Below are 25,425 nucleotides of genomic sequence, written 5' to 3' on the forward strand. Positions count from 1 at the left end.
ATTTATTTTGTTCCTTATTTACAATTTGTCTTAACTTAATCGTTACATTAAAAGTCAGAGTTCCAGTACAGGAATACTCGTTGAAGTCGGCTCTTCAAGGGTGGGCTAATACATGCAATCACATCTTCCTTATCTTATGTTTAAACTTACAAGCGTAAGAAATTATATTTACAGTCCCAGTCTGTATGTTAACAGCTATGATTGTATGAAGTATGTTTTTCCCGTTAATAAAAATAAACCGAATTATTATGTACCGACGTAATGGGTACTTTACGTTAATAAACCTCATAAAATAACAGTAAAAGTATAATTAGATTGCAGAGTTGGACTCAAGTTAAAACGTATGTCTTACTTAACAAATGCCATTAGAATTCAAATGACTAGAAATAGAAACCTACCTCTTACTTTATTGTTGCTTTTCATTTCCTAGAATATGCCAAAAATATTTTTACTTATCAAATATTTCCACATACTTTATACCATCACAGCTAGTTTCTCGTCCATCACTGTCCTCGCCTAGACCTATAGACCTCGTCGACACAGTGAAGATGTTAAAGAGAAAAATAATTTCGAAGATTCCTTTTCGATGTCCTTAACTGTCGCACTTTCGTTACTTTTAAATTCATAGTCTAGTTTTCACTATCACCATCCAAGCTATTGGTATGGATTATATACCGCATTGTGCAATCGGCTAGGTATTATTGTTTGTCGGGCATTTTCAAAATGTTCATAGTCTTCCACTAAATATGTACAATTGAACCGCTTTCAACCGGCGCATCAGAAGTACACTCGATCCTCGTTACCTTGCTCGATGGAACCACCACCGAACTTTTCTATTCACTAAAGTGTTCGTATCCAAAGTCGATTAACATTTCCCGATGCGCCGCATGGAACCGGCTGGAAGCGCCTCACTGTCAAATCGGTCCGTTCCGTGGAACGCTGGCTTGTCAGCGCTCAGTACATCATGCCCACGTGCAGCGGCTCCGAGCGCTGGAAGAACACGTTGGGGTTGGAGCTGCGCGTGGCCTCGCCCCCCGCACCCACCGCCCCCACCCCCGCGCCCCCCGCCGCCGCGCACAGCGCGCCCTCCGCGCGCACGCCTGCAGGGAACAACAGAGATTATTACAACCGGCGACCAGACCTCACGCGGCCTACAGCATGTACGGAGAAACGGTGCGTGCTCTCAGCAAGGATACTACGAGAAGCGTACAAACTATGGAAGTAAAGTCAGGGGTGTCTTTAGTGAAAGGTAAGTTAAGAAGAGTGGTGTCACAGGGCGAGTAATGTGCAGACTTACCTGGCGGCAGGAGGTATTGGTAGGGGGGGTAGTGGTAGTGCATGAGGGGGGGCGGGGGGTAGTGCGGCGGGGGGCGGTAGGGGCGTGCGAGCGAGCGGCCGTACACCGCGCCGAACAAATCTGCGAACAGAACGCGACGTCAAACATGTGCGGGGAAGCGCCAGTCCTCACTATGTAGCGCACTTTAGATACTTAACTAACCGGCTGGCTGAGTAGGCGCGTCCTTGCGGTCCAGCGGCAGCGCCAGCGGCTGCGGCGCCGCCGACACCATGCCGTACTTGACCGGCTTGAAGTGGAAGAACGAGGGCGAGTAGCCCGAGCCGGCCGCGCCCAGCGAGCTCAGCCCCTCGTCGCGGTCCGCGTCCCAGCGGCCCTCGCGGCCCAGCGCCGCCAGCCGCCGCCCCTTCGGAGCGAACATGAGCGCGAACACCACGGCGCACGTGGCCAGCAGCCCCGCCGCCACGCACGCGTCGCGCAGCGCCTCGCCCGCGCCCAGCGCCGCCGCCACCCAGCACAGCGCCACCGCCGCCGCCGCGCCGCCCGCGCCCAGGATGTGCGTCGCCTCGCGGTAGTTGTCTCGGATGCCGCGCGAGCGCAGCGCCACCGCGCACACCACCGCCACCAGGAACGCCGCGTAGCTCAGCGACAGCAGCAGGTCGCCCAGCGGCGCGGCGCAGCGGCCCGGCGCCGCCACGCGCGGGGGCGCGCCGCCCAGCCACTGCGCGCCGATGGCCACCTGGATCATCACCGCGAAGAACAGCAGCAGCCCCTGGTAGGCGGCCGGCAGGTACACGCCGCCGTTGAGGCTCAGCAGGAACACGCACTTGACCAGCAGCGACGCGAACACCAGCACGTAGGCCACGCCCGTGCCGAAGCGCACGGCGCCGCACGTGAAGGCGGACACGGGCGCGGCCAGCAGCGCCGCCGTGCCCGCGCACAGGAACAGCCCTAGCAGCAGCGTCTGCCCCAGCAGCAGGTGGCGGCGGCTCGGCGCCGTGCGGGACGCGCCCCACACCACGAAGGCCTCGAAGCCGGCGAGCGTGACCATGCAGGCGCAGGCCAGCGCCAGCACGGGCACGGCCCAGGGCTCGGGGCGCAGCGCGCCGGCGGGCGGCGGCGGCGGTGGCGTGGGCGGGACGGTGGCGGGGCGCGGGGAGCTGGCGGGGCGCGGCGGCGCGGGCGGCGCGGGCGGCGGCGGCGCCACGGACGAGGCGCGCTCGGGCAGCACGAAGTACTCGGTGCTCATGTGCAGGCGGTGGCGGCGCGGCGGCGGCGGCTCGGTCTCGGGCTCGTCGTAGGGGTCGTCGTAGTCGTCGTCGGCGCGGTGCAGCGCGGCGTGCGGCGCGGCGCGCGGCTGGTAGCGCGCGGGCACGCGGGGCGCCAGGCGGTCCCCGAAGCGCGCGCCCCCCGCGCCCCCCGCGCCCGCCCCCGCCGCCGCCGCCGCCGCGCACGCCGCGCACGCCAGCCACGCCGCCAGCAGCGCGCGCATCTCGCAGCGCTCACCGGCGCCGGCGCATCGGCTCGCTGCGCCCGTGGTCTCTGGAACACAACATGCACGAACTTATTCGCTTGTCAACATTTAATACATAACACCAATTTTGAAGTGCAATGTACAAGTACATATAAAGACTATGTACATTATTGTACACTCTGGATCTCCTATCGAGTGCGAGATCATTTTAATTGCGCTGCTGCCATTTACATTTTTGCACATTTTTCAACAGGCTGAAATCCTGTGCTGATTCTTTGATAATCGACATGACATTGGATGTCTACGAGCAGGGAATACCAAGGGAATACTTACTGTATGTAAGAACATGACTAAATAAACCAGTTATACCCAGGAGTTCTACCCGCTCGGTGTGTGTCGTTGTCAAGTTTTTATTATTTTACTTTATTTGTCCAAAGACTATTTGACTTAGTGATGACCCTGCAGTAGACCTAAGATAGTATTACACCAAGTCAATACCATTAATAAGCGCTGCCTGACTTGCATGATTGCTCTCGCTACCTCATGGGGTTTATTTATTTATCTTTATGTTTAATGTAACTAGGTATGACATTCATAAATAAACCAATTTTAAGGGTCCTAACTACAACATTAATTACACCCAGCCTAGTTTTTAATACGTATGTTAACCAATGCACAAAGCGTTCTAATAATATCTTCCGAGTTGGTAAATTTCCTTAGCAAATGATCATTACACTTTGGTCCATTACCTTCGACAGTTTACAGTTTTAATTCTCATTGCATAATGTAAAGTCATTTACTATCGCACCGGAATCTCGGCTAACAAGCGCAAGTCGGAATTAATAAAGCTATCACAAGTGCAACTCGAGACCGAAGGCATCGCACGGTATAATGGGGTGTTATGTTAGTGACACGACGCCGCGACACGACGCGAGGGGCAATGAACGGATTATCCCGCGCGCCGCATTATCCTGACAACCACTGCCGATCCCATATTGCTTATTTGCAAACTAAACCCTTCGCAACGCACACCTACCTGCATACTTAAGTATGAGTATACGTACCTATTGGGTTCGGTGTACGTACCGGATATAGACATTAAAAGAATTTGTTACCTAGATAAGTAAAATACCTATTTGGACGATAGGACTCCGACCAGAGTGATTTATCTAAACCACTTCGTGCCATGTTGCCCGACTTTGCCAAGACTTCCGCTCTCAGAGCGAACCTGGCAACCAACACCGATTGTAACAACAGTCAAGCAATTTGTCTTAACGGAATGTCCAACGTAAAATATGCATCGGTTCCCTACAAGGAAACCCTAATCCAGGCCGGGAGATTACGCAGACAGGTTCACGGCTGATCGTGACTACTTATTATCCGAATCGAGGGAGAACGTATTGTAGGCTGATTTGGAGCTGAAGTAACGGTCTGCAGTCGGCACAAGCCGGCATTGTACCGCCGCAACGGTATCGCCTAATGTTATCTTTAATCACTTCCCAAATCTCCCTTGTGCACAGTGGGTAGGTACTTATCTCGATTTTAAATATTGACAGTGGGTAATTCCGCAGCTTTTTACGGACTACGTAAGTACTCGTTTTAAGTGCCCTGTTTGTGTCGCTATCTGATGCAATACTGTCCTACTGAGCACCAACTCGAACAAATATTTACCTACCGACTTACCTAACTGTTATATTTGAGTGGTCTTGTTACCGACTATGTGCATAAGCACTTCCGTAGTTCCTAATGTTGTGTTATGAATACGGAATTAGTGACACGATCATGCCACTTTCCCGTCAATCAAATAAGCGTACAGCGCACATCTGTGGACTAGAGCGGGCGCAGTTTTCTGTCAAGGCGACGTGTGATTTAACGGCCATCGCGTTTGAAGGTGCCCCCGTAAGAATGGAAAGTAATATTTCCTCTGGCTGGTGGAGACAATGAGGCTCGGGAGACAGTGGCGTGCGCGTGCGCGGCCGCGCGTTGTAAAAGTAACAGCTCAAATACTCTGGGAGAAACTCGCGCGGCTCGCGGCAGCGGCGCCGGCGGTCGCTGGACATTCCTACATCACCGATCATTGTTCTCCTAACACCTAGCCGAATGTTCATCTGTATAAGTGAATTTTGTGGGCTATGAAATGGAAGGTTGTTTATGAAATTTCTTGAAAACCATCTTTAAAGCCTATATAGTCATTCTGCGCCGATTTCTTTGGCAGTTTATACACTCACGGGCAATCAAAAAGTTCCACTCACAAAATGCCAAAACAAAAAACCAAACAACCACAATTTTTTCACACATTGAATTTAAAATTTGAACAAAATATTACCGTTTGTAGTTAGTAATATCCTGTTGCGCTGGTGTAGTTCAATGTCGCAGATCGCGTAATTAAGCTATTCCATTTGGTGCTTTTCTCAGTGGAAGCTTTTCATTGCCAATGGGTGTATCTGGCACAGGCACACCCCCTACCTACCACTTTTTCTTCGGCATCATCGGTGTTCCTGACCCCACAAATCATTAAACAATTCCGAAAGTTAAAGCAAAGTGATAATTTTTAATTTGAATGAAATCGTTATATAGCGCCTATGCCGAATGTCTTTGGTATAAGTATTATAGGTAGGTAAGTCACTAATTTATTGGTATCGGATATATTTACAACGTCTACTACCTATTCATACCGTAATAACGCAACGCAATACTCGTGTCGTATATTTGTATTTGTCAGTCTAGATTGATCCATTAAATGGTACCTAACCTAGTCATAAACGACCATTTGATGGCTTTATTAGTCCCGATTGCACAAACCGCAAAATACTTAAACCAGTTGCTGAATCTCAAAGACCTTACCTGAGACCTGCCTACACCTACTAAAACAAAAGAACGGTTCTACCTTTTTTGGCATAAGATTTATTTGCCTAATCTCATATTGCATAGTAACGTTTGGTCAAAGTCTCGTTACGCCGAAAATCGTATGGCATAAATCTCGTTTAGTAAAAAGTTATTTCGCATAACATTGTTTAGCCTAATAATGGTATGGCCAAATCTTGAATAGCCTAATAATGCTATGGCATAGGTTTATACAAAGTAATAATATTCGTTTGGCTTTCACTTTGACGGAGCGTCTCCCTACATAGCGCAAACTGGTGCCTTGTATTGTTTCCGCTGTTTGGAAAACGCTCCGCTCCGCTTCGCTGCGCTCCGCTTTGGTTTTGATTAACATGTGCACCTAACACGCTCCTCCTCGCTTTGCTAGTCGTCGCACCTATTTTTAGGTTTCGATCTCATGGGGTTTGTAATAATTATATTGGTCGTTAACTTCCGATTCTTTGATCATACAATATCGTGATTTTCGGGATGTAGGAGAAAAATACCACAATTTGTACATTTACTACATACCTACTTAATATATTATTTATTAAGATAACATTAGGAGAAACAAGATTATACATAGGTATAGACGAACATAAATTTGAGCAAACGAAACTTAGGTGTTTAAAGATTGTGCCTAAAGAGTTTTAGACGAAACGAGCCTTATGCCACATAAGTCTTGGCAAAGTGATGGTTCGGCCAAAAAAGTTTAGACCATACGAGTTATGCGAAATGAGTTTTGGTCAATAAAGATTATGCGAGATGAGCGGAACCCCAAAAGAACACTATATAGCTCGCGGCGCCATCATTTACATTCTAAATTATTCCACCTACCGCACTGTGGTCAGATTAACTTTTTGTCCAGAAGATCTTGACAAGCTTCAACTTATTTTATTTATGAAACGAATTTAGTAAAAATATTAAACCGCCTCTAACCACGGTTTATGCAACTCGAGCGAATTGACACGAAAAAATATAAAAGCGAAAGTCAGTGCTTTTTATAATTGTGCAGTTGTTTTTCTAATTGATGAGTGCACATCATCTGCACATTATAAACGTGGTTCTATTGTTAGTTTAGTTTTTACGCGACACGTTATGTCGCTACTAATCATCTGTTCAATAATCTTTATTGGAGTATCATCCGTGACAAACTACAATTAAGCAGTTAGATAGGTATAACGTCATAATTAAATGCGATAGAGAGTTTCTATAGTCATCAAGGCCATCTGCTAACAGTTCAATGCCGTTTTGTAATACTGAATTTCAGACAGTTTGATATTTCCTAGATATTATGTTAAGGGTTCTTGATACCTGCTTAAATAAAGATATGGTAATTTTTCTAAGTTAACCATAAATTTGTGAACGATTACACGATAAAATCTTCCTATTATTAGCGCTCCATAAAAGTTTGGACTAATCGCAACAAAAGCGCAAAAATATTCAAGCAATAATAATAGTATTTTTAAGGGGAATATTCTCAGGCCCAGGGATGCGCGTTTATGAGCATGGGACGGCTCGTTAATTGCATTTTAGAACCAGTAATCGCGAGATTCTTTTTGTAATCCGTGCGCTGGCGGGTCTGTATCGTTAAGTTCAAATTATATGCCGGTGGTGGGTGTTTGTATATTTACGATGTTGATCAAATAGCGTAATAAAGCTGGCACGGGAATGTGCATGCGCATGCAGTAGGTCCACAATAAACTTAACTCGATCCTTATTCACGTCCACGCACCTAGAGCCTTTATAAGTGTGCTTTAAATAACAATGATTTATTGTGAGGGCTTTATTTTTCCCAGCAGAGTGAGGTGAGATCCCGCAGGATTGTGCGGCGGAGGCAGTAAAGAGGTTGATTTATCGCCGCCCGGCGCGGCGCGGGGGGGACTCGTGTATGTGCATACTAATTTTCTTTAGCCATATCCTCGTGTAGAAATGCTGACGGGTCTAACTTTACACAGCATCTTAAGCTGGGTTCACATTTATATCATTTACGTATATGTACTTATATTTCTAAATATTGTGTCCAACTAGCCATCATGATACGGGGAAATGGTACAAAAGTGGACCCAACTTTAGGAAGCTACCGAAGTAGAGCGTGAGTTTTGTGAAAATTCAAATGTGTTCTGTGATCCGACACGCTGCATGCCATAAGTACGATTCAACACCTCATGAGTTCGCTACATTAAAACGTTTTTCTAAAGTAACTTAAAATAGTTAACCTAATGTTTTCATAAAAACATCTTTAATTCGGTTCTAGTGCCTGTGTAGAAGCAGAATTTAAAAAAAAAACTTAGATCTATCTCTGTTTGTCTTAAAAATAAAGAAATGTTTCCTTGAAGTAAAATTAGCTAACTTTAAGATTTTATGTAGTTTCCCTCCAGGTCCTGTAATACCTTACCCCCGATGTATAAAAAAGGTTGACAGAAACCTTTTGGTCTTGTTTTGTCTTACTAAATAAATTACCGTAAAACAAATCAACCGTGTAATCTATAAATATTATATGTGGCTCATTCCTTACCGAGATTACGAACAGTATATATGTATAACACTTCTACTAGGTTATAACTAATAAGTACTCGTATAATATATTATAGATGTAAATTATGCATGCTGACGAATACATCCTATCTCACCAGTCCACTCCTATACTCCTATCTTAAGAGATACAGCACAGAAAAAGTAGCTTATTATGTGCATAATTTATTATAAAAAATCAACTACGTACGTATATTTTTAAATGTAAGTAACCTATTTAGGTACCTACATATTCTATCCATCGCAATTTATAAAGGTCCATATAAAAGTAAAGGTGTCTTATTATATTAATAACGTAATAGCCATAGCGTGTAAAATACAAGTACGTAAGTAACTATACTTACTTTAGTGCTCATATTGTAGGAACAATTACTTACAGTGTCCATTTTCAAGTGGTACCTAGTTATAATATTAATCATTTAGAGCTATTAAGTACGTGTCTTCAGGGGGAAGATAAACGTACGATGAAAACGTCGTATTATGTTAATGAAAGTCAGTTGCCTAGCCACCGTCACAGGCTCCACCAATGCTGGGACCATTAATATAATTTTATACAAAATGGTTGCTCTTATTACAGGTAGATAAAGGCGATTTATCAGCCAGATCTAACGTAATGAGATATATTATAAGATATGGTAATAACAGCTAGTTAGTCTGCGGACGACAATGCGGCTAGCTTCTGTTGTGGATAATTAAGATACCCATTTTAGGATTTTGTATGCGAAAGATAGAGCCAATTTATTGCGAGTTATTATTTCAAGTTTGTTGGTTAAGACTGCCCTGCTTTAGTGCGGTAGTTATTCAGTCCTACGAATTTTACGTATGCAACAGAACATTTTTATTGAAATGGTTCTCACTGTCATCTTCATAAAACTAAATGCCTACCGTTTAAGATATTTTTTTCATGGCTCTTTGTATTTAGAACAAAAATACTAATTATTTATTTTCTTCATAAAAATGGTAAATTGATTTGAAGAAAATAGTAGCGGATCAAAAAAAAAGTTTTATCTTCCGATACCAACTGAAGTCAACTGAAATGGTAAAAGATAATGCTCATCACCTTAGGTTCACCACTATACCTATCACAACACCTTGTACATATATCAAGATGTACATACGACATTCATGAAAAGTTTCCCTAGTATTATTAGAAATTTACGTTAGCTACCTACTCGTAAATTTAGACCTCAACAGTTCTCAAAACAAACTTTTCAGCCGAAAATCTAAAAAAGCTCACAGAAAACTATCAACGACTTCAAGGTAAGTAAGCCGTCAGCCGGCGGGCGGGGTCGTCGCCCGGGATACTCACGATAATGAATAGTTCAGATCAGCGCAGTTCACAGAAACTGAAAGCGTCAAGTATCACTAGGGCTTCACAATGGACTCGGGGCGAGTGTGTGCGCGGGACATGGCGAGCGCGCGGCGCGGCGGCTGGCTGAGGACTGGGCGCGCTGGGCGCCGGGGCTGCCAGTCGTCGCGCTTTGTTTAGATCCTGGTGAAAATAACATAATACCTAGTCATCGACTGTTAGTCTTCACCCCAGGACAAACAGTTTTTCTTCTGCACCCGTCAGGGCGTAGGGCTTGTGGCCTTTGAGGATGCCCTCATTACCCGGGCTTCAGATCCAGGGCCTACTAGCTCCTGGGTCCGTGGTGGCCGCCTGTTCACTCAGGCGGCGTGATGTTGGAGGTCTGCATCATCAACGGGTTGCCGAATGCAACAGCTCCCGTGGAAGTAGTTAGGGACGGGTTATCTTATTGAGGTGCTCTAATTATCTGTGATAGATATAGACATGGGGTGAGGTGCTTAATTTCGTTGGACCGACCAACTTAGGTTACCGGTTTCAGGTAGTGACCGCATAGATGCGAAAGGCAGAAGACGCTGGTTGGCAATGCCTAGCAGTGCATGATTTTTTTATGATATTGAACGATTACGCTTTTATTATCAGTATTATAAACATAAATTTTATGATTTATCAATGAAAAGTTAAACTGACTAAGTTCCCATAAAACATGCGTAAATACCCTAAATTCGGGGTAGTGGTATATAGTCTGGCAACACCAGGTGGCTGCGGGTGCTCCAGTAGCGCGTCGTGCGTGACGCGAGCACGCGGGGATGCGCGCGCGCAACGCCGACAAGCACTCGGCTACGCGCTTGCGCGTTGATGTCTAATGTATTGGACGCTGAAACGCGGTCAACTTTTTTGTCGCGATTTTATATTTTTTAATGCCTCATTCGGCAAAAAATGTTTCTCTCAGTATTTTTTTGGATGATGAATTAATAAATGAAACATTCTTATAGAATTTTACACTTACTAGCAAAATAAATGTTGTTCAATAATGCGCGCTTGCGCGTTGATGTCTAATGTATGGCGCGCGGCTACGCTAGGCCGCGATCTAGTTATGACGAATGTCAATACGACTGTTACATTTTTTTATATTAATTTTTCTTATGGATACTTATTTCATTTCTAGTATTTTCTGTGTTTGTAAAAATAAATAAATACTTAATTAAATAAGTAGATATATTGACATTGCAGACGTATTGAGAACTCCTTTGTTTTAAGTCGAATAAAAGGTTATTTTATATAGAGGTAAGTAAAGCACCTTTTAAGTACCGATATAAACTATAAATTGTAGATTATATGTAAGCAGTACTTACTCCTTATACAGGGTGATTCACACATGGACCGACAAACAAAACGATGATAGAGGAGTTCATGGGAAGTATTTTCATTTTTGAGACCTACCACTTTAACCTTAATTTTTCGTCATATAGTGTGACCCCCCTGCATCCGTGCGCCCAGTGGCTTCCACCCACCACTTCACGTTGCACCAGCTCATCTGCATACAGCGTGCGCGCGATCACGCCCGCTCGAGAAGCATTCAGCATCTCAGATGCGACGATAAATCGAATGTTTTTAAACAATCGTGATTTCCTTCGAATGGTGCGGCTTCTGCGGCTCGGCTTTACTGCGGCGTCGTCCCTCGGTGCAATATATTTAGGTATTGTCAAGGAATGGGTGGTTATATAGAACTACATGGCAAAAATGGTTCAAAAAACTATTGTTGCCCGCGAGCTACGATTGGACTTTTTTTCCTAAGGGAATTCCGGAATAAAAAGTATAGCCTTTATATACATGGGTTAAACCAGGGTTTCATCTCTTTGTCATCAAAATAATTCCAGGCGTATTCCCGTGAAAGAGAATCAAACAGTATATTACACTTATTTTATATCCATACTACTTACATTTTTTTCCATTTAGAAAGATATAGGTACGTTGTACGTCTTCTTAACTACTTGGGTGAAAACGCATTGAAGTTAAGTTTGTAAGTAAATTAATGATATAAAATGTATACAAAGTACCATCAAAGTGCACGAGTATTCTTGCCCGTGCGTCACAGGTATGGTTAACTATAGCAACAACGATAAGTAAATGTATTCAATCTTCCATATAAGTACCTAGTACCTACGTCGCTTCGTTCAATTGAAGCAAAAACGAAGATAGTTTTAGAATCCCGCTCGCTCACCATGGCCTTGCGAGTACTGGAACTAATGCATATTAAACGATGCCCACTCCCGCTGCAGTAACGACTTACATCCATTCAGTGTTTCTCCTCTTCTAGATGCCATGTTGGCACTATTCATCTCAAGCTAAATCCTACTGTATTGGTGCAGTCTTTAAGAAACTTGAGTCAAAACATCAGCGAGGAAAAATTTCCAGGTTCAAGGTAAAGCATTGTGAGTTCAGAGTGGGGCCTATCCCGAGTTTATTTAGATTAATTCGCATGAAACGATTTTTAAATGCTGGCTATAAACACTATGGTGTAATAATAGGCTTGGATTGATGGTGTGTGAATCAATTTGAGCGTGGTCTGATGAACCGTGGATGGAGCGTGGTTTAATGAGTCATTTGTATCTATCTATATCTAGGTAGCTAAAGTAAGGAATGCATTTTTATGTAATTACTGAACAATATTCACTGGAACAGGTTTACAAAGTCAAGTTCAATACTTACTACTGAACCAAAATATATGGAGCAGATGCTTTTATTCGCGTTTTCACTTACGCTAGGTAGAGTCCATTGTTTATTCCACACTTCCGGATCAGTATTTTAAAAAAGGTTCAGTTTTCACAATAAAATTACATAACGAAGTACTTAGATATTAAGATAGGTACTTATTTATAAGTATCTATTATAAATTACTTCTACTACTATTATAAATGTGTTATTCTGTACTAAATACATAGTTATGTATGTATAGTACCTAGTTATCCGTATTATATTATATTTGTAGTATTATATTGCTTACTTTTTTCTTCACCATTTTCCTAAAATTGTGTTGGATCGTAGCACTGCTCCTTATTGTTTAACACAGACATGCGTTGCGTACACCGATAGTGATATCTGAAATTACAATTATAGAAAAACCCTATCATTTAAATTCACTGTACGCTGTTATTAAGCAAAAAAGAATATCATTGCTTCAATTTAAAACTCTCTACAGTAAATGAAAGTTAAAAGAACCACTTACGGATACTAAATACTTACGTGTAAGTACCCACCTGAGTACCTTGTATACTTTTCTACTAAGCAGACGGCACGAATAGTAATTTACTGCTTCTCGAATGGAGGAAACCATAGAAACAATCCATGCGGTTTCTTATCCGAGTACTTGGTACCTAAGTACTGAGGTGAATAGAAAAAGTGTCACAGTTCACAGAGCTTCGAAAGTTGGGTCGTGTGCGACTACGTACGTACTCGCTGCCCAAGTAGCAAAAATATGTGCAATAAAGGTAACGGCCACGTTCCTGTTTTGCTAATATGTGCTGTAAAAGTCCCGTAATTAGTCGAATAATGGTCACGGCAGCGCTGTCTCGACGCGAAAAGGGCACAAATTATACAGCAATTCAGTGCTATGAAAGTCGAGTGATTGTAACCAAGAAGCTTATATAGTAGGTTAAAAGTCGAGTAAAAGTAAACTGTACCCAATTTAGGGTTGTCATAGCAATTTTGTTGCAGCTTCTACACTAAGGGTGCAGTAACAGCGATGTGGTGCTCATTAATCGACTAATAAGTAGAATAATAGCTGTCGAGTTGCTACAACTCTTCATTTTTGTGGGATAAATGCAACAAAATTACTTTTTCCCCACTATTTAGCTGAATTTTAGTCACACTGTTGCAGAAAAATATATGGAAGAAAATCTGTGGATTATTGTGACTGATCTATCGTAATGACTGATTACAAAAGCATAAAGGTAAGTAAGTCTCCATTAATAACTAAATGAGTTATTACTAGTGCAATTTCTATTGTTGCATTTTACACATTCGTATACGAAAAATCTTAGGCGCATTTAACTTTATCGATAAAGTAATAGGAATTCTTTAACATATGTTTAAGGGCTACGTTAAATCTTTCTTAAAAAATAGTAAATATGGTCAAAATTAATTAAATAAATTATAAAAATAAAATAATAACCATGTTTGTTCGTATATCGCTATTACAGCACTGCTAATCGATTTTTGATGCAATAATAGTTACAATGTTGCACTAATAGCAAAACAAGCAGCCATCATTAAATAAATTTAGGGTTCCTCAATGCAAAATCCTTAGCTTGACTAACCCGAGTTGGGGTGAATGTCATTTGATGTATTTTATTAAATGTAATTAATTAACGATTGGTTCATATTTGCTTCATTTCATACTTAATGATAAATTAGCAACTAGGTATATAATTATAAAAAAAAACTTCATTTTCTTCACACGATGAAAAATTTATTACATTGATTTTCAGAATAGAATATAGCAAACATTTAAAAGTGATTGATTGATTGCAAAGCAAGCAAGTATACAACTTGAATAAAGCAGAAAAGATACTAATCACGCTTTTTTTCCAGAATGGTTTTCAAGATTGTGCAGACAATTGAGAAGGGAGGATATGTTTTATGGACCGAGACACCAGGCCCACGATTTCTTCAGTTGTTTTCTGTGGAACAACGGAACCACTTGACGTTTCGGCCATCGCACTTGACGAATTTTGAGACAAATACTTTGTTTGAACCTTAGTTTGAATTTTTCCGTATCTTTGTTTTAATTTTCTTTTTTAATTTCCATGACTTGTAATCCATTTTATCACGTAATAAAAAAATGAATGTGCAATGGAATTATTTATTTGCTTGTCACATTAAAATACTATAAACTGTATAAACGTAACCAAAATGCTGTTACTGAATTATTTATCGAATTAATGTGCCATAAGAGCATTTCAAATAGTATGTGAGCTATTACAGTTATTTGAAAGCTTTTATTCGAAATGTAGATTAATGAAGCTATAAGAGTTACAATGATGCAGTATAGTAAAATAAAATCTTTTATTCAGCAAATTAGATCCAAATAATACAATGATGAGTAATAGTTCTATAATAGCAACCTGAACAATCAATAAGCGAATTAATAACTCTTAAAGCTCTCTTTCAGCACTAATGTGTGCGTTAAATAAAATAAAGCAGCTTTTATAGAAATGTCGAATAAACGGGCTATATAGGTCGAATATAGGTCGAGTAGATGTGTATTCGACATTGTTACAGCGCAAATTAGATAAAAATGCTTATTAATAGCTGTACCACTTTTATGGCACAATCTAGTAAAATTTCAGCCATTAATCAATACTTATTCGATTTTAAGTGCTATAAATGGGCCCTTATTCGACCATTTTGCTTGTTGGGTGGTTTACGTAACAATACCCATAGAAACATTCCTGCACATATTACATTCATACAAATATCTAACTAAGTACTTATGCGTAACAAATAATTACACAGCTTCACTTCACTCGGACAACCATGGGAAAGTAGCTTTTATGACCCTTCAACTTCTGCTTTATTTGAGGGCAATAAAATTGTTTACAAGCATAAATTATTTTATTATGGATCAGTGATTTTTATGTATACAGTTTGTGATTATAAGTTGCTTTTCATATATAGGTGGTTTAAGAATTACCTACATGTTCCTTGACCTTCCTACAGTAGACAGCCTCAGGAAGTCAGGACTGATGATCTTAGAAAGATAAGCAGACAGCTGCAGGTGAAGATTACATTTTATAGTGTTGAGAGAGATGGAAATCGAAGGATTCTGCGACATCTAGGCAGTATAACTATAGAACTGCATGCCATAGAATGGTTCTATCACAACGGCAAAAGTGATAAACACTAGTTCATCTTCTAGTGTTTGTCACCGACACGCTAAGCAGAAGCGCTGACAGTGCGGCTCGCGTCGCCACGGCGTGCTTATACTTTCCCGTTCCACTCCGCCGCCTGTATTGATGAGCGTTTCTTAGATACTGAGCACCGGCCACTGCAGCGCACCACTCTCGTAAGTGACCCCAATCATCCACGCGTGAAATGCATTCGAACATAGAAAATACATCATAGCGCGATGATGCTCCAAACGTCACAATTTTCTCAGACTGGGACCCCGAAGAATTGGAGCGCAGCATGCGACTATATTTACGACCGGCAGTGGCTTCACTAGATGAGTCGGTATCCACTATAACGTCTCATTTGCATGTAATTCAATATGCCATTCGTGTAGAAATGAGAGTTATTAGACCAAACACATTCTTCAGACGACTGAAAAGAGCGCACTCACACAGAAAGATTAAACTGACATGTTATAAATAAATGAAAACAACTGAAGCGTATTCTCCAAACGGCATTTAATGTAATCCGCTCCTGAAAAAAGAGCTCACAATATTTCAAACAATGTTTCGTAGCAATGCAAAAATAGGAAACTAATTTAATTTATAATTTTATTACATAATATATATAATATATTTTCACAATATAACATTAAAACGAAACAGATATCGTTAATTTGTATCAATTAACATCTAAACAAAGAAGTTCAAAAACGGGGAAAAAACTAAAAATAAGTTTCTACTAATGCTATAATGAGATCAATTTGGTAAAGCGATGATCATGTTCACTGCAAACTTTGGTTGGAAACTGATGATGTACCTATTCTAACTACGTACACCTATCATCATTCGGAGGACAGGGCATGTTCTAATCCAAAACGAGCCACATCAGGCAAAGTAAACAATGTTACCTACGAATAACTAACGGTATATCTAAATTCGTCATTGAAACAAAGCAATCTACTTATCCTGTCAACTATTACTGTTATTTACAATTTCTATCTAAGTAAGTATAAGGTGGATTATCCTATACAACTTTCAACCACATAATCATATCAGCCTTTCTTGGAAATCCTAGCTTATCTCGCGACAGTTCACAGACGTTGGAGGCGCGGGCACAATGGTAATGATGGTGTCCCCGGGTCATACAAAGCAAGGGAGTTATAAATATAGCTGGGTGCCCACTGGGTGCCTGTAGCCCAGTTTAACCGCTACTCTATGGTGCGTATTCTACACATAAAGAGCTCCGGTGACATCGTCGTATCCCATCTTTAGTTTTCCTCTTCATCCGTAGAAGGTACCATAGCTTCTTCGTATCTTCATTCCGCGCCCCCCAGTGTGCCGTGTCCCCTATAAGGTTGGTGTCACTAATAGCGGGCAGGGCACGCGGGGGGCGCGGGGGGCGGGCGGCTACTTGGCGGGGCGCTCGTCATCATCACTGTGCTCCTCCTGCAGCAGCAGGCTGTCGGGCGGCCCCCCCCGCGCCCCGCCCCGCGCCGGCGTCCGCGCGCTGCCCTTGCGCGACCCGCTGCCGCCCCGCGAGAACATCCGCGATAGTTGAGCGAACTTTTTGCGCGATACTGAAAGTAAGACAAACTATTATTACTAATAGGTGGTATTTGTTCAAAAAATATTGAATCATACTTAAGTACAAGTAATTGGTTTTTAAAGTTTCTGCCTACGCTAAAACGAGCCTTAGGTAACTCACATTTGCCCATATTCTTTAATCTCTCTTTAAACACCGCTTCGTCATCCGGCGCCTTGCTGTTGCCCTGCTCGCTGTCCAGCGCCGCCATGAACTCCTGGTTCCAGCGCAGCTCGGCCATGAACTCCTCGTTCTGCAGGAAGGCGGCGATCCTCTCGTCGTCCATGTCGAGGCTCAGGTCCACGCGCGCGGCGGCGCCGGCGGGCAGGCGGAGGAAGGTGGGGGGGAGGGTGCCCAGCATGCGCGGCACCCACTGCCGCCGCACCGACAGCGGGATCGACGGGTCCTCCGGGTCTCTGCAACAGGAATACACACCAGATATAGGTAAATCTAGACATTAGCCTGTCATTAGGCAGGCATTGGTTAGTGATTAGTTTTTTGTTAGTTTAAAAGATGTAAGTAGCAAGTACATTTTATTTTTGCTCCAGCTATATAATCGAAGCGCGCACGCTCTTTGCAATTTCCTCCGTCTCTTTTCAACATTCACTTAATTTTTACGGCTACTGTGATTTACGATGAATAGTTTGTAGACCGTTAAAATATAAGTAATAATTCGTATTAGTTAAGTATATTTTTTTACTGTTTATGAGATTTGTGGGTATTTAAGTTGGTACTTCAGCTTGTGCTGTAAATCATATTCAAAGCCTTAAACTTTACTCGCGTCGCTCAACTTTGACAGTGACCGTTAGAGGAAATATGGTTTTGCCCTGCCGATGCCGCATGGCTATTGTAAATTAATCACTCAGGCCTTTCAGGGGCAAATTGATTGATGAATTCATAAAGTCGCGGGGACTCCGTCGGAGATATAAGTTACCAATCTAGACATTCAATGAGATATCTTAGAATGAGCCCCACTGGTTAACGTCAGGATAGCGATCGGGAGCGGACTGTGGCGGCGCGGCTCGCCAACTATGCGTATTGTTCTCGTGGGCTGTTGATTTGTTTCTTTATCACATTCAATATAAAACTGTCACATAGAAGCAGCTGGCAGAGCTAGCCGGCGATCCTGCTGCCCTCGCAATAGGGGCCAGTTTAGTTCCTATTTCGGTGCGGTAACAGATCGAGTCGGTTCAAGTTATAATGGACCAACATTACTTGAAATGGTGTCGCGCCGAGGACTGTCGCAGCTTGCGAATGAATCACAAACGTTTTGATAGCTTCAGAGATAAGTTCTCTTTGTTACTGCCGTGTTAACGATGCCAGCTTTATGCAAATGTTCCTATCCTATTAAAAGCTTCGTTCCTATTACGTTACATTTACATTAGGTACCTACCTATAAGTACTTTGATAGTTATCGCCCTGTGATATTTTGTGAAGTGTGCTACGGCTATACTGAATAGGAATAAGTACTTACTGTTAGAAGATAGAAGATAAGTTTATTTATTCATAAGAAAACACAAAAAAATTTAATGACAATACACCGCCAAACTGCAAAGCAGTTTATTGGCAGTTATAAGCTCTCACTCATAATATAACTTAACTAATAAACTACTTAATAAACTAAGTTCTATTCTATCCTATTATAAGTACCTACACTTATAATAGGATAGAACAGAACCGGTTTCTGCAATCCACAAATGCAACAACAAACTACGCTGTAGTTCATTGGCATGTAGGTATGTATGTATTATATTTCCTAATTTATATAAACTTCTATCGGGTTGTTGGATTGTTGATTGCAGCAACCGTTCTTTTACTATATAGCTAGGTTTATAGATATACTACTTCTTATCTAATTTGAAAGATAACTAGGCAAACAGAGGCACACATGTACATGTTTAGGTATAGCTTTAACATAATTTGATACACTTTCTCAGTTTTTCATTGCTACAAAAGAATCTAATAGGGATACTATAACTTTTTTCTTAAATACAGGTTTAGTAAAGGTATTGTTTCTTACATCGTCTGGAAGATCATTAAGAATCTTTGGTACCAAGTACTTTCGGGTCCGTGAACCGTAATAATTACATATTTTGGGTACATACAACTTTTTGTTGACAACTTTTCTTGTACTGATGCAATGTGAAATGGGGGTTTTAAACTCACTGCTATTGTATTCCTCTAACAAAATGAACAACTTAACTTTTTCTTGGACAGGTAATATTTTACATGTACCATATAGTTTATCATAGTCAGGGCGGCAATTTCTCTTTGTTTTATTATCAACCAATAATTTTATAAGCCTTTTCTGTATAGCATTTATTTGATCTAAGTAACTTTGGAAGGTGCACCCATAACTACTCAAACCATATGATATTATCGACTCTGCGAGTGCGTAGTAAACGGAGTACATGGTAGCTCTGTTTACTACGCCCCGCAGATGATACAACTTACACAATACAGATCTTAACTTTGAACAGACATTATTTATATGTGATTTCCATGACATATTTTTATCTATTATAAGTCCCAGGTACTTGTACTGATTTACAAATTCAATTTCTGAACAGTTACAATTCGAACCGCTTCGATGTAAACATTCATAAGAATGGCCAATTATTTGTAGTTTATTTATTTTAGGTCTATTATATGGTGAACAGATGTGCATACATTTAGTTTTAGATAGATTAATAATAATGCCATTATCATGTGACCATTTGACAATGTTCTCAAGATCAGTTTGTATACATTTTTGGATAACATCTAAGTCATTGTGGGCGCATAGTAAGCACGTATCGTCTGCATACATGAACATTTTACATTGTTTAACTACATTGCACACGCTATTTACGTGCATGATGTACCCAACCGGCCCGTACACGGAACCGGTCGGGACGCCATACCTTATGTTTGCTTTGGCACCCTTTGTACCACTTACCACGGTCTGCATAGATCTATTTTTCAGGTATACCCTTATCCAACTATTCAAAGGACCTCGTATTCCACATTCACTCATCGCCAGCAAAAGTTGTGAATGGTCCAAAGTATCAAAAGCCTTTTTGAAATCGATGAAAAGAGCTACTACTTGTTTTCGTTCATCTAATGAATTGTTTATGTAATCCGTAAATAGTTTGAGAGCTGTCGCCGTACTGCGTCCTCGGCGGAAACCGTGTTGACTATTTGAGATAATATTATGATTGTCTAGGAACTTACTAATTTGCTGTATAATTAATTTTTCTGTTATCTTATTGATAATGGACAAAATAGCTATGGGTCTATAATTTGTGTAGTCAAAGTGGCTACCTTGTTTATTATGGGCCTAATCATAGCCAGTTTTAGTTCATCTGGATAACACCCTTTGTTTACACTCAGGTTTATGAAGATAGCAAGAATAGGACTTATACGTTTCTTAATGTATTTAATATCCTCTACTCTGATACCATCCGAGCCGGATGACTTCTCATTACTCATGTTATCAATAATTTTTTCTACATCTGAAGCACAAATTTTTCGAAATCTTATTGACACATCACTCTCATTTACATATCCATTTCTTTTTAAAAACTTTTTATCACAGTTATGTTTAATATTATGAATTTCTTCAGTAAATGTTTTAGAAAAATTACTACATATATTTTCTAGGTTATCCTTTTGTCCTAAATATTTCAAAATAACATCATCTAATCGAGGTTTCTCTCTACCTAACCAACTATTTATGTTACACCATATCTTCTTTGCATCATTATTACATTTCCTAAGTTGTTCTTGTCTATTCTTATTTTTAGCTAAATTAATTAATTTGCTAACCTTATTTCTATATTTCGTGTACTCTAATCTAATACTCATACAGTTTGGTTTCGATTTCCATTTTCTGAACAATTCATCTCTCATACATAACATTGAGTTCAATTTATCATCTATCCACACTGGTCGAATGCGCCTACTCCTTAATGGGACTTTGATCTTTGAACTTTCATAAATACACCCAAAAATTAAGCAAAGTTTCTCATATAATAATAAAGGACACTTACAGTCTTGAAGTTCATCCCAATTAACAGCATCCAACTTTTCACGCACTAATTTATTTGATATTATTACCTTATCACCTTTATCACTATCACTGACATTTATTGTGTCGTCACTTTTAGATATTGTTACACCAATCAAATAATGGTCGGCGATCTTGGTGGTGAGTAGGTGCGCAGCCGGCACGGGTCGGCGGCTGCGCACCCACAGGTGGTCGATGCAGGATCTGGTGAGGCGGCCGTCCACGACCTCCTCCCGCGTCACGTCGGTGATGAGACAGTCCAGTCCGTGGCTATACAGCGTGTTCTTGTACCTCACTGTAGCTGTGCTCATGCTGTCATCCAGCAGGTCGATGTTAGTATCTCCCACAAATATGACATCGGTGAACTTTGGGATAGTCTTCAATACGTTTTGTATTTCTTGAGTAAATCTTAATTTATTGTTTTTAGGCGGTCTATATACCGATATTATGTGGATGTCTTTTTGTTGAGATGTATTTATTTTTCCATGTATTACTTCGGATGCTGTTCCATTTATGTTTGAAGCTGAAAAATTTAACTCCTTCTTTGCATAAATTAAAACACCTCCGCCTTTACGTGTTTCTCTTGTATTCCAGTAATTATCATAGCCGTCTAAACTGTATAGTGGTATCTCCTCTTTTTTTATGTGAACTTCTGTAAGGATAATCAGGTCTAATTTTTCTTGGCATTGGTTTATAAGTACCAAAAATGTATTAAAGTTTTTTCTTAAAGATCTTATATTTATATGTATTAAGTTCAAGCTATTATGTGTATTACTAATGAATTGACTCCATAATTTTGGGTCGTTATATCTATTATATGTTGTATCCGTAATAGTATCTAAAGTGTTGCTATTTATACGATTGAATGTTATGTGAATCCTCCTTTATAATGCGGAGTGCGCAAGAAAGAGTGCACTACTCCTGACTTGATTTTTTTAATTTTTCTATGTCTTCTGCAGAGCGGATAACATATACTTTCCTGTTGTCTTCATTCTTGCGCACCAGAATGTCCCCATTATTGGTCCATACAAACTTGAAGTTCGGCTTCAGTTCCGCCCTAGCGGCCCAGAACAGCTGTCTTTGGTGTCTAGAGAGATCTTCGTTTATAAATATAGGCTGCGTATTATCATTGTTAAAAATCTCGCTATTAGTGATGCGAGTTTTTTTCTTGGCCAGCCACTGGTCCCGGGCGGCGCGCGATGCGAGGGTAATCAGCACCGGCCGCGGTCGCGCCCGCTCCTTATCGGTTGGCTTTCTTCCACCTACCCGCTTTATTTCTTGAACGCTGGAATAGTCTATATTAAGTTTTCTAGCCATAATCTTCACCGTCTCGTGAATGTTCTCCCCTTCTTTCATGTCCAGCCCAACTATTTCAATATTCTTCTCCTTGCTTTGGTTTTCTAATGCAACCACACGTTCTTCAAGAGCCTTGTTACATTTTTCCAAGTATATATTTTTCTGTTCTACAGCCTTCATCTTCTTTTCACTGCTTTCCTTGTATTTGGACAGCTCGAGGTACTGCTCTGCATAAAAATCTACGGCCTCGCTCATATCATCAAGCGTCTTCTGCATCTTGAAAACCACATCAAGCCTTTTGTTTAGCTCAACCAGTAATCCTTCAGTAGTTACTTTAGCAGGATCGATGCTGATTCTTGGCGATTGCGTTGAGGAACCCTTCGTGCAATCCTCACACTTCTCGCTTTCCGTAAAACATTTGATGGCGCGTGCGCATTTTTTGTGAAAATACGCTTCACAGGGCCCTTTACACTTTACCACTTCGCCACTGTTTCCTCTTACTGATAGATATAGTTTACACTTCTTACACACCACCATAGTGATGAATTTTACAACACAATTTAATTAAATTAATTAATTCCGTACCAAACAACAATGGCGGTCGATAGCGGAGTCAATCGAATTACTCAAAGCAAACACACCCGCCCGCGGAGAGCTCGCGAACCGATGTTATACAAACACATCATGCATAATGCATACATACATCTACATTCGGAAATTCAAACGTAGGTACCTAAGTACTTAGGTAACAGCCAGAGCTTCCTTACTAGAGCACAAAATGAGCTTTCCTTATTATGAAAACCTTCATTTTTTTAAATAAAGGTTCTTGCTTCTTGGACAATAAATTATGAATTAGTCAACATAAGTACAGAAAGCCTTTTTATTAGTCTTTAAAATCACATTCTTGATATTACTTATCTAAAATCTAATAAGAAATCATATGCAGAGCGCTACATTGATAATGAAAGACGAAGGTATTCACACACAGTAGCGCTACATGGATTAGCAAGTCGGGTCTAATTAGAGCAAGTTGCCCCTGGAGCGCGACTCCCGGCAAATTAGCAACCATTCACTTAGCTAATCGCTGATATCTGAATAAGACAGCATAATAAGTTTTTATGCGGAGCTAATATAGGTATGTGAAAGGTTGTGAGTTAATAAAAAGTACGTAATTAGGTCTGTATACGTTGATAATTTTCTACATATTGTTTTAATTACTTACTAGATACCTACTATAGTAGTATATGGGCAAGTGTAACTTTCCCAAACATAATATCATTAAGAACTAAGTAAGTACATGTTTGTAAATAGTTCATAGTGTTCTACCCACTAACATTTCAGTTAAGTACCCTTAGGTATGATTTATAGATCTTGCAGTCTTTCAGTTTACCTAGGGTTTGAAATATGTCTATAAAATTATATTTTACTAGGCATAACTTGGTGCTTATATTATGTAAGCATTTCATGTTTTTTTATTTCCAGAATTTACCTAGGTTCGAACTTAAAAAAAGTCCAACCTAAAAATATTACAATCTTAACATGAGATGCACCCATACCTAGTGATAGTTTGTCTTATTGTGAGCAAGATTTTATATTATATGTCAGTCATGCAAACCTATTAGTTTTATTAAATCTATCGTTAATTTTACTAAGTACCTACTTACATAATAGTCGAAGAAAGCAACCGATATTTAATTAAGTTACAATTTTACAGGTGATATATAATCAAATCAGCCAATTTGGTACCCGGAACGATCAGTGTTTGCGATAGGGAAACCAAACCTATACAAATAAAATAAAAACCTGGACTTAGTTTTTGTAAATGAGCGGAATACTTTGGAAAGGCTAGATTTTCATAAAACGACACAATCTTGATAATACTGGTCAACACATTCGGTTGACCAGTGACCACGATTATCAAGATGCCTCTCTGACAAAGAACCACATTCGATACGGTCTATCTATTTGGAAGCTCCGGTAGCTACAAACAAACATAGGTAGGTACCTACATAAACTCATAATAAACTCGTTGAACTTATGAAAGCACCCTTTGGGTCGGCAGTAAACACCCACGGACATCGTCCAGTTGGTACTATCAGAGGTATAATAATGTAGAGATGAATGAATAACAGAGAAGTTGTTTGGTGTATTATTGCTTGTGTGTTGTGTATACTGACGGGTCGGCGGCGGCGGCGGCGGGGGGGCGCGGGGCGCGGGGCTGCTCCGTGCGCTCCATCTCCTGCCGCAGCCGCTCGTTCTGGTTGTCGGTGCTCATGGCCAGCAGCTGGTCGATGGTGGCGTCCACGGCGCCCTGGTTGGCGCGCAGCACCGCCTCGATGACGTCATCGTCCATCTCGGGGAACATGGTCTTGAAGTCGGTCATCGCCTGCGTGAACTCCAGCTGCATGGTGGAGGCCATGGCGGCGTCAGGAGCCGGCCATGCCGCTACCGCGACGCGCCTCGCCCGCTCATCCCCGCGCACTGCCGGCCGGCGCCCCCCGCGCATGCGTCGCCGCGTCCAGCGTCGATATAAATAGAGCCGGCCGCAGCGCCGCGCACGCGTACTCGTTTGTTTGTAAATTGGGGATGATTTGACCTTTCTATTGCTAATATTTAGCCACGCGGCGTGAACGAGTGACGGTCGTCTCATGGCTCTTTTTTTTAATAGCAGTTAACTATGGATGTCATGCAACTCTTCGATATCGTGTGACAACTGAGCTATTACGTTAATTATAATGAAGAAACAAGGAATCACCAATATGCGGCACATTCACACTAATTAGGGGCGTATTACTGTACGTTTGCGGTTTATTTAATTACCAAGGAATTTCTACAAACACGCAGACTTTTGGGAGTTAAGTAATGATAAGTACCTACCTACCCAAGTAACATTTCATTAGAGCTTAGGTTGTAAGAAATGCCTTTAGGTTTTATAAGGGTTGTGAAAAGGTTAATGCTTTGCTATCTGGTCATATTGAGTACTTGGGAATGATTAATAAGTTCTAAAACCAATTGTTTATTAATACAACCTTGGAGCTGCTGATAAGAGTTTAAATTAACGTTATTTTAACTTGTGTTTCAAGAGCATATAGTTCTAGGATCTTATAGTTGTCGTAAACTCCTGATTAAGTTCT

The 25,425-nt window shown here is 41.2% G+C and overlaps 2 protein-coding genes and 1 long non-coding RNA gene across 3 annotated transcripts; 1 reads left to right on the top strand and 2 right to left on the bottom strand.

Moving 5' to 3' along the window:
- Positions 1-6: 6 nt before the first annotated feature.
- On the bottom strand, positions 7-9,608 carry LOC119693037. The gene is made up of 4 exons (XM_038115126.2): positions 9,475-9,608; positions 1,499-2,836; positions 1,298-1,417; positions 7-1,100 (listed from the first exon to the last, which is right to left on the bottom strand). The coding sequence occupies exons 2-4, from the start codon at positions 2,784-2,786 to the stop codon at positions 955-957; spliced, it is 1,554 nt and encodes a 517-aa protein (XP_037971054.2). The 5' UTR covers positions 2,787-2,836; positions 9,475-9,608; the 3' UTR covers positions 7-954.
- A 3,322-nt stretch (positions 9,609-12,930) lies between these two features.
- LOC125488901 lies at positions 12,931-14,326 on the top strand. Its single transcript, XR_007266572.1, has 2 exons — positions 12,931-13,424; positions 14,065-14,326. It is a non-coding gene; the product is annotated as an uncharacterized LOC125488901 (long non-coding RNA).
- Positions 14,327-15,864: 1,538 nt separating this feature from the next.
- Positions 15,865-24,809, bottom strand: LOC105389447 (CUE domain-containing protein 1). Its single transcript, XM_011560554.3, has 3 exons — positions 24,469-24,809; positions 17,071-17,363; positions 15,865-16,942 (listed from the first exon to the last, which is right to left on the bottom strand). The coding sequence occupies exons 1-3, from the start codon at positions 24,795-24,797 to the stop codon at positions 16,773-16,775; spliced, it is 792 nt and encodes a 263-aa protein (XP_011558856.3). The 5' UTR covers positions 24,798-24,809; the 3' UTR covers positions 15,865-16,772.
- Positions 24,810-25,425: the final 616 nt, after the last annotated feature.

This window comes from Plutella xylostella, chromosome 8, assembly GCF_932276165.1.
Source record: "Plutella xylostella chromosome 8, ilPluXylo3.1, whole genome shotgun sequence".
NCBI lineage: Eukaryota > Metazoa > Arthropoda > Insecta > Lepidoptera > Plutellidae > Plutella > Plutella xylostella.

Coding starts and splice junctions, on each gene's coding strand:
- LOC119693037 (XM_038115126.2), bottom strand. CDS start 2,786: ATGCGCGCGCTGCTGGCGGCGTGGCTGGCGTGCGCGGCGTGCGCGGCG. Junction 1,418..1,498: donor CGCGCCTACTCAGCCAGCCG/GTTAGTTAAGTA, acceptor TTCTGTTCGCAG/ATTTGTTCGGCGCGGTGTAC. Junction 1,101..1,297: donor CCAATACCTCCTGCCGCCAG/GTAAGTCTGCAC, acceptor TGTTCCCTGCAG/GCGTGCGCGCGGAGGGCGCG.
- LOC105389447 (XM_011560554.3), bottom strand. CDS start 24,797: ATGCGCGGGGGGCGCCGGCCGGCAGTGCGCGGGGATGAGCGGGCGAGG. Junction 17,364..24,468: donor GCCGCCGCCGCCGCCGACCC/GTCAGTATACAC, acceptor TTCCTGTTGCAG/AGACCCGGAGGACCCGTCGA. Junction 16,943..17,070: donor ATTAAAGAATATGGGCAAAT/GTGAGTTACCTA, acceptor TCTTACTTTCAG/TATCGCGCAAAAAGTTCGCT.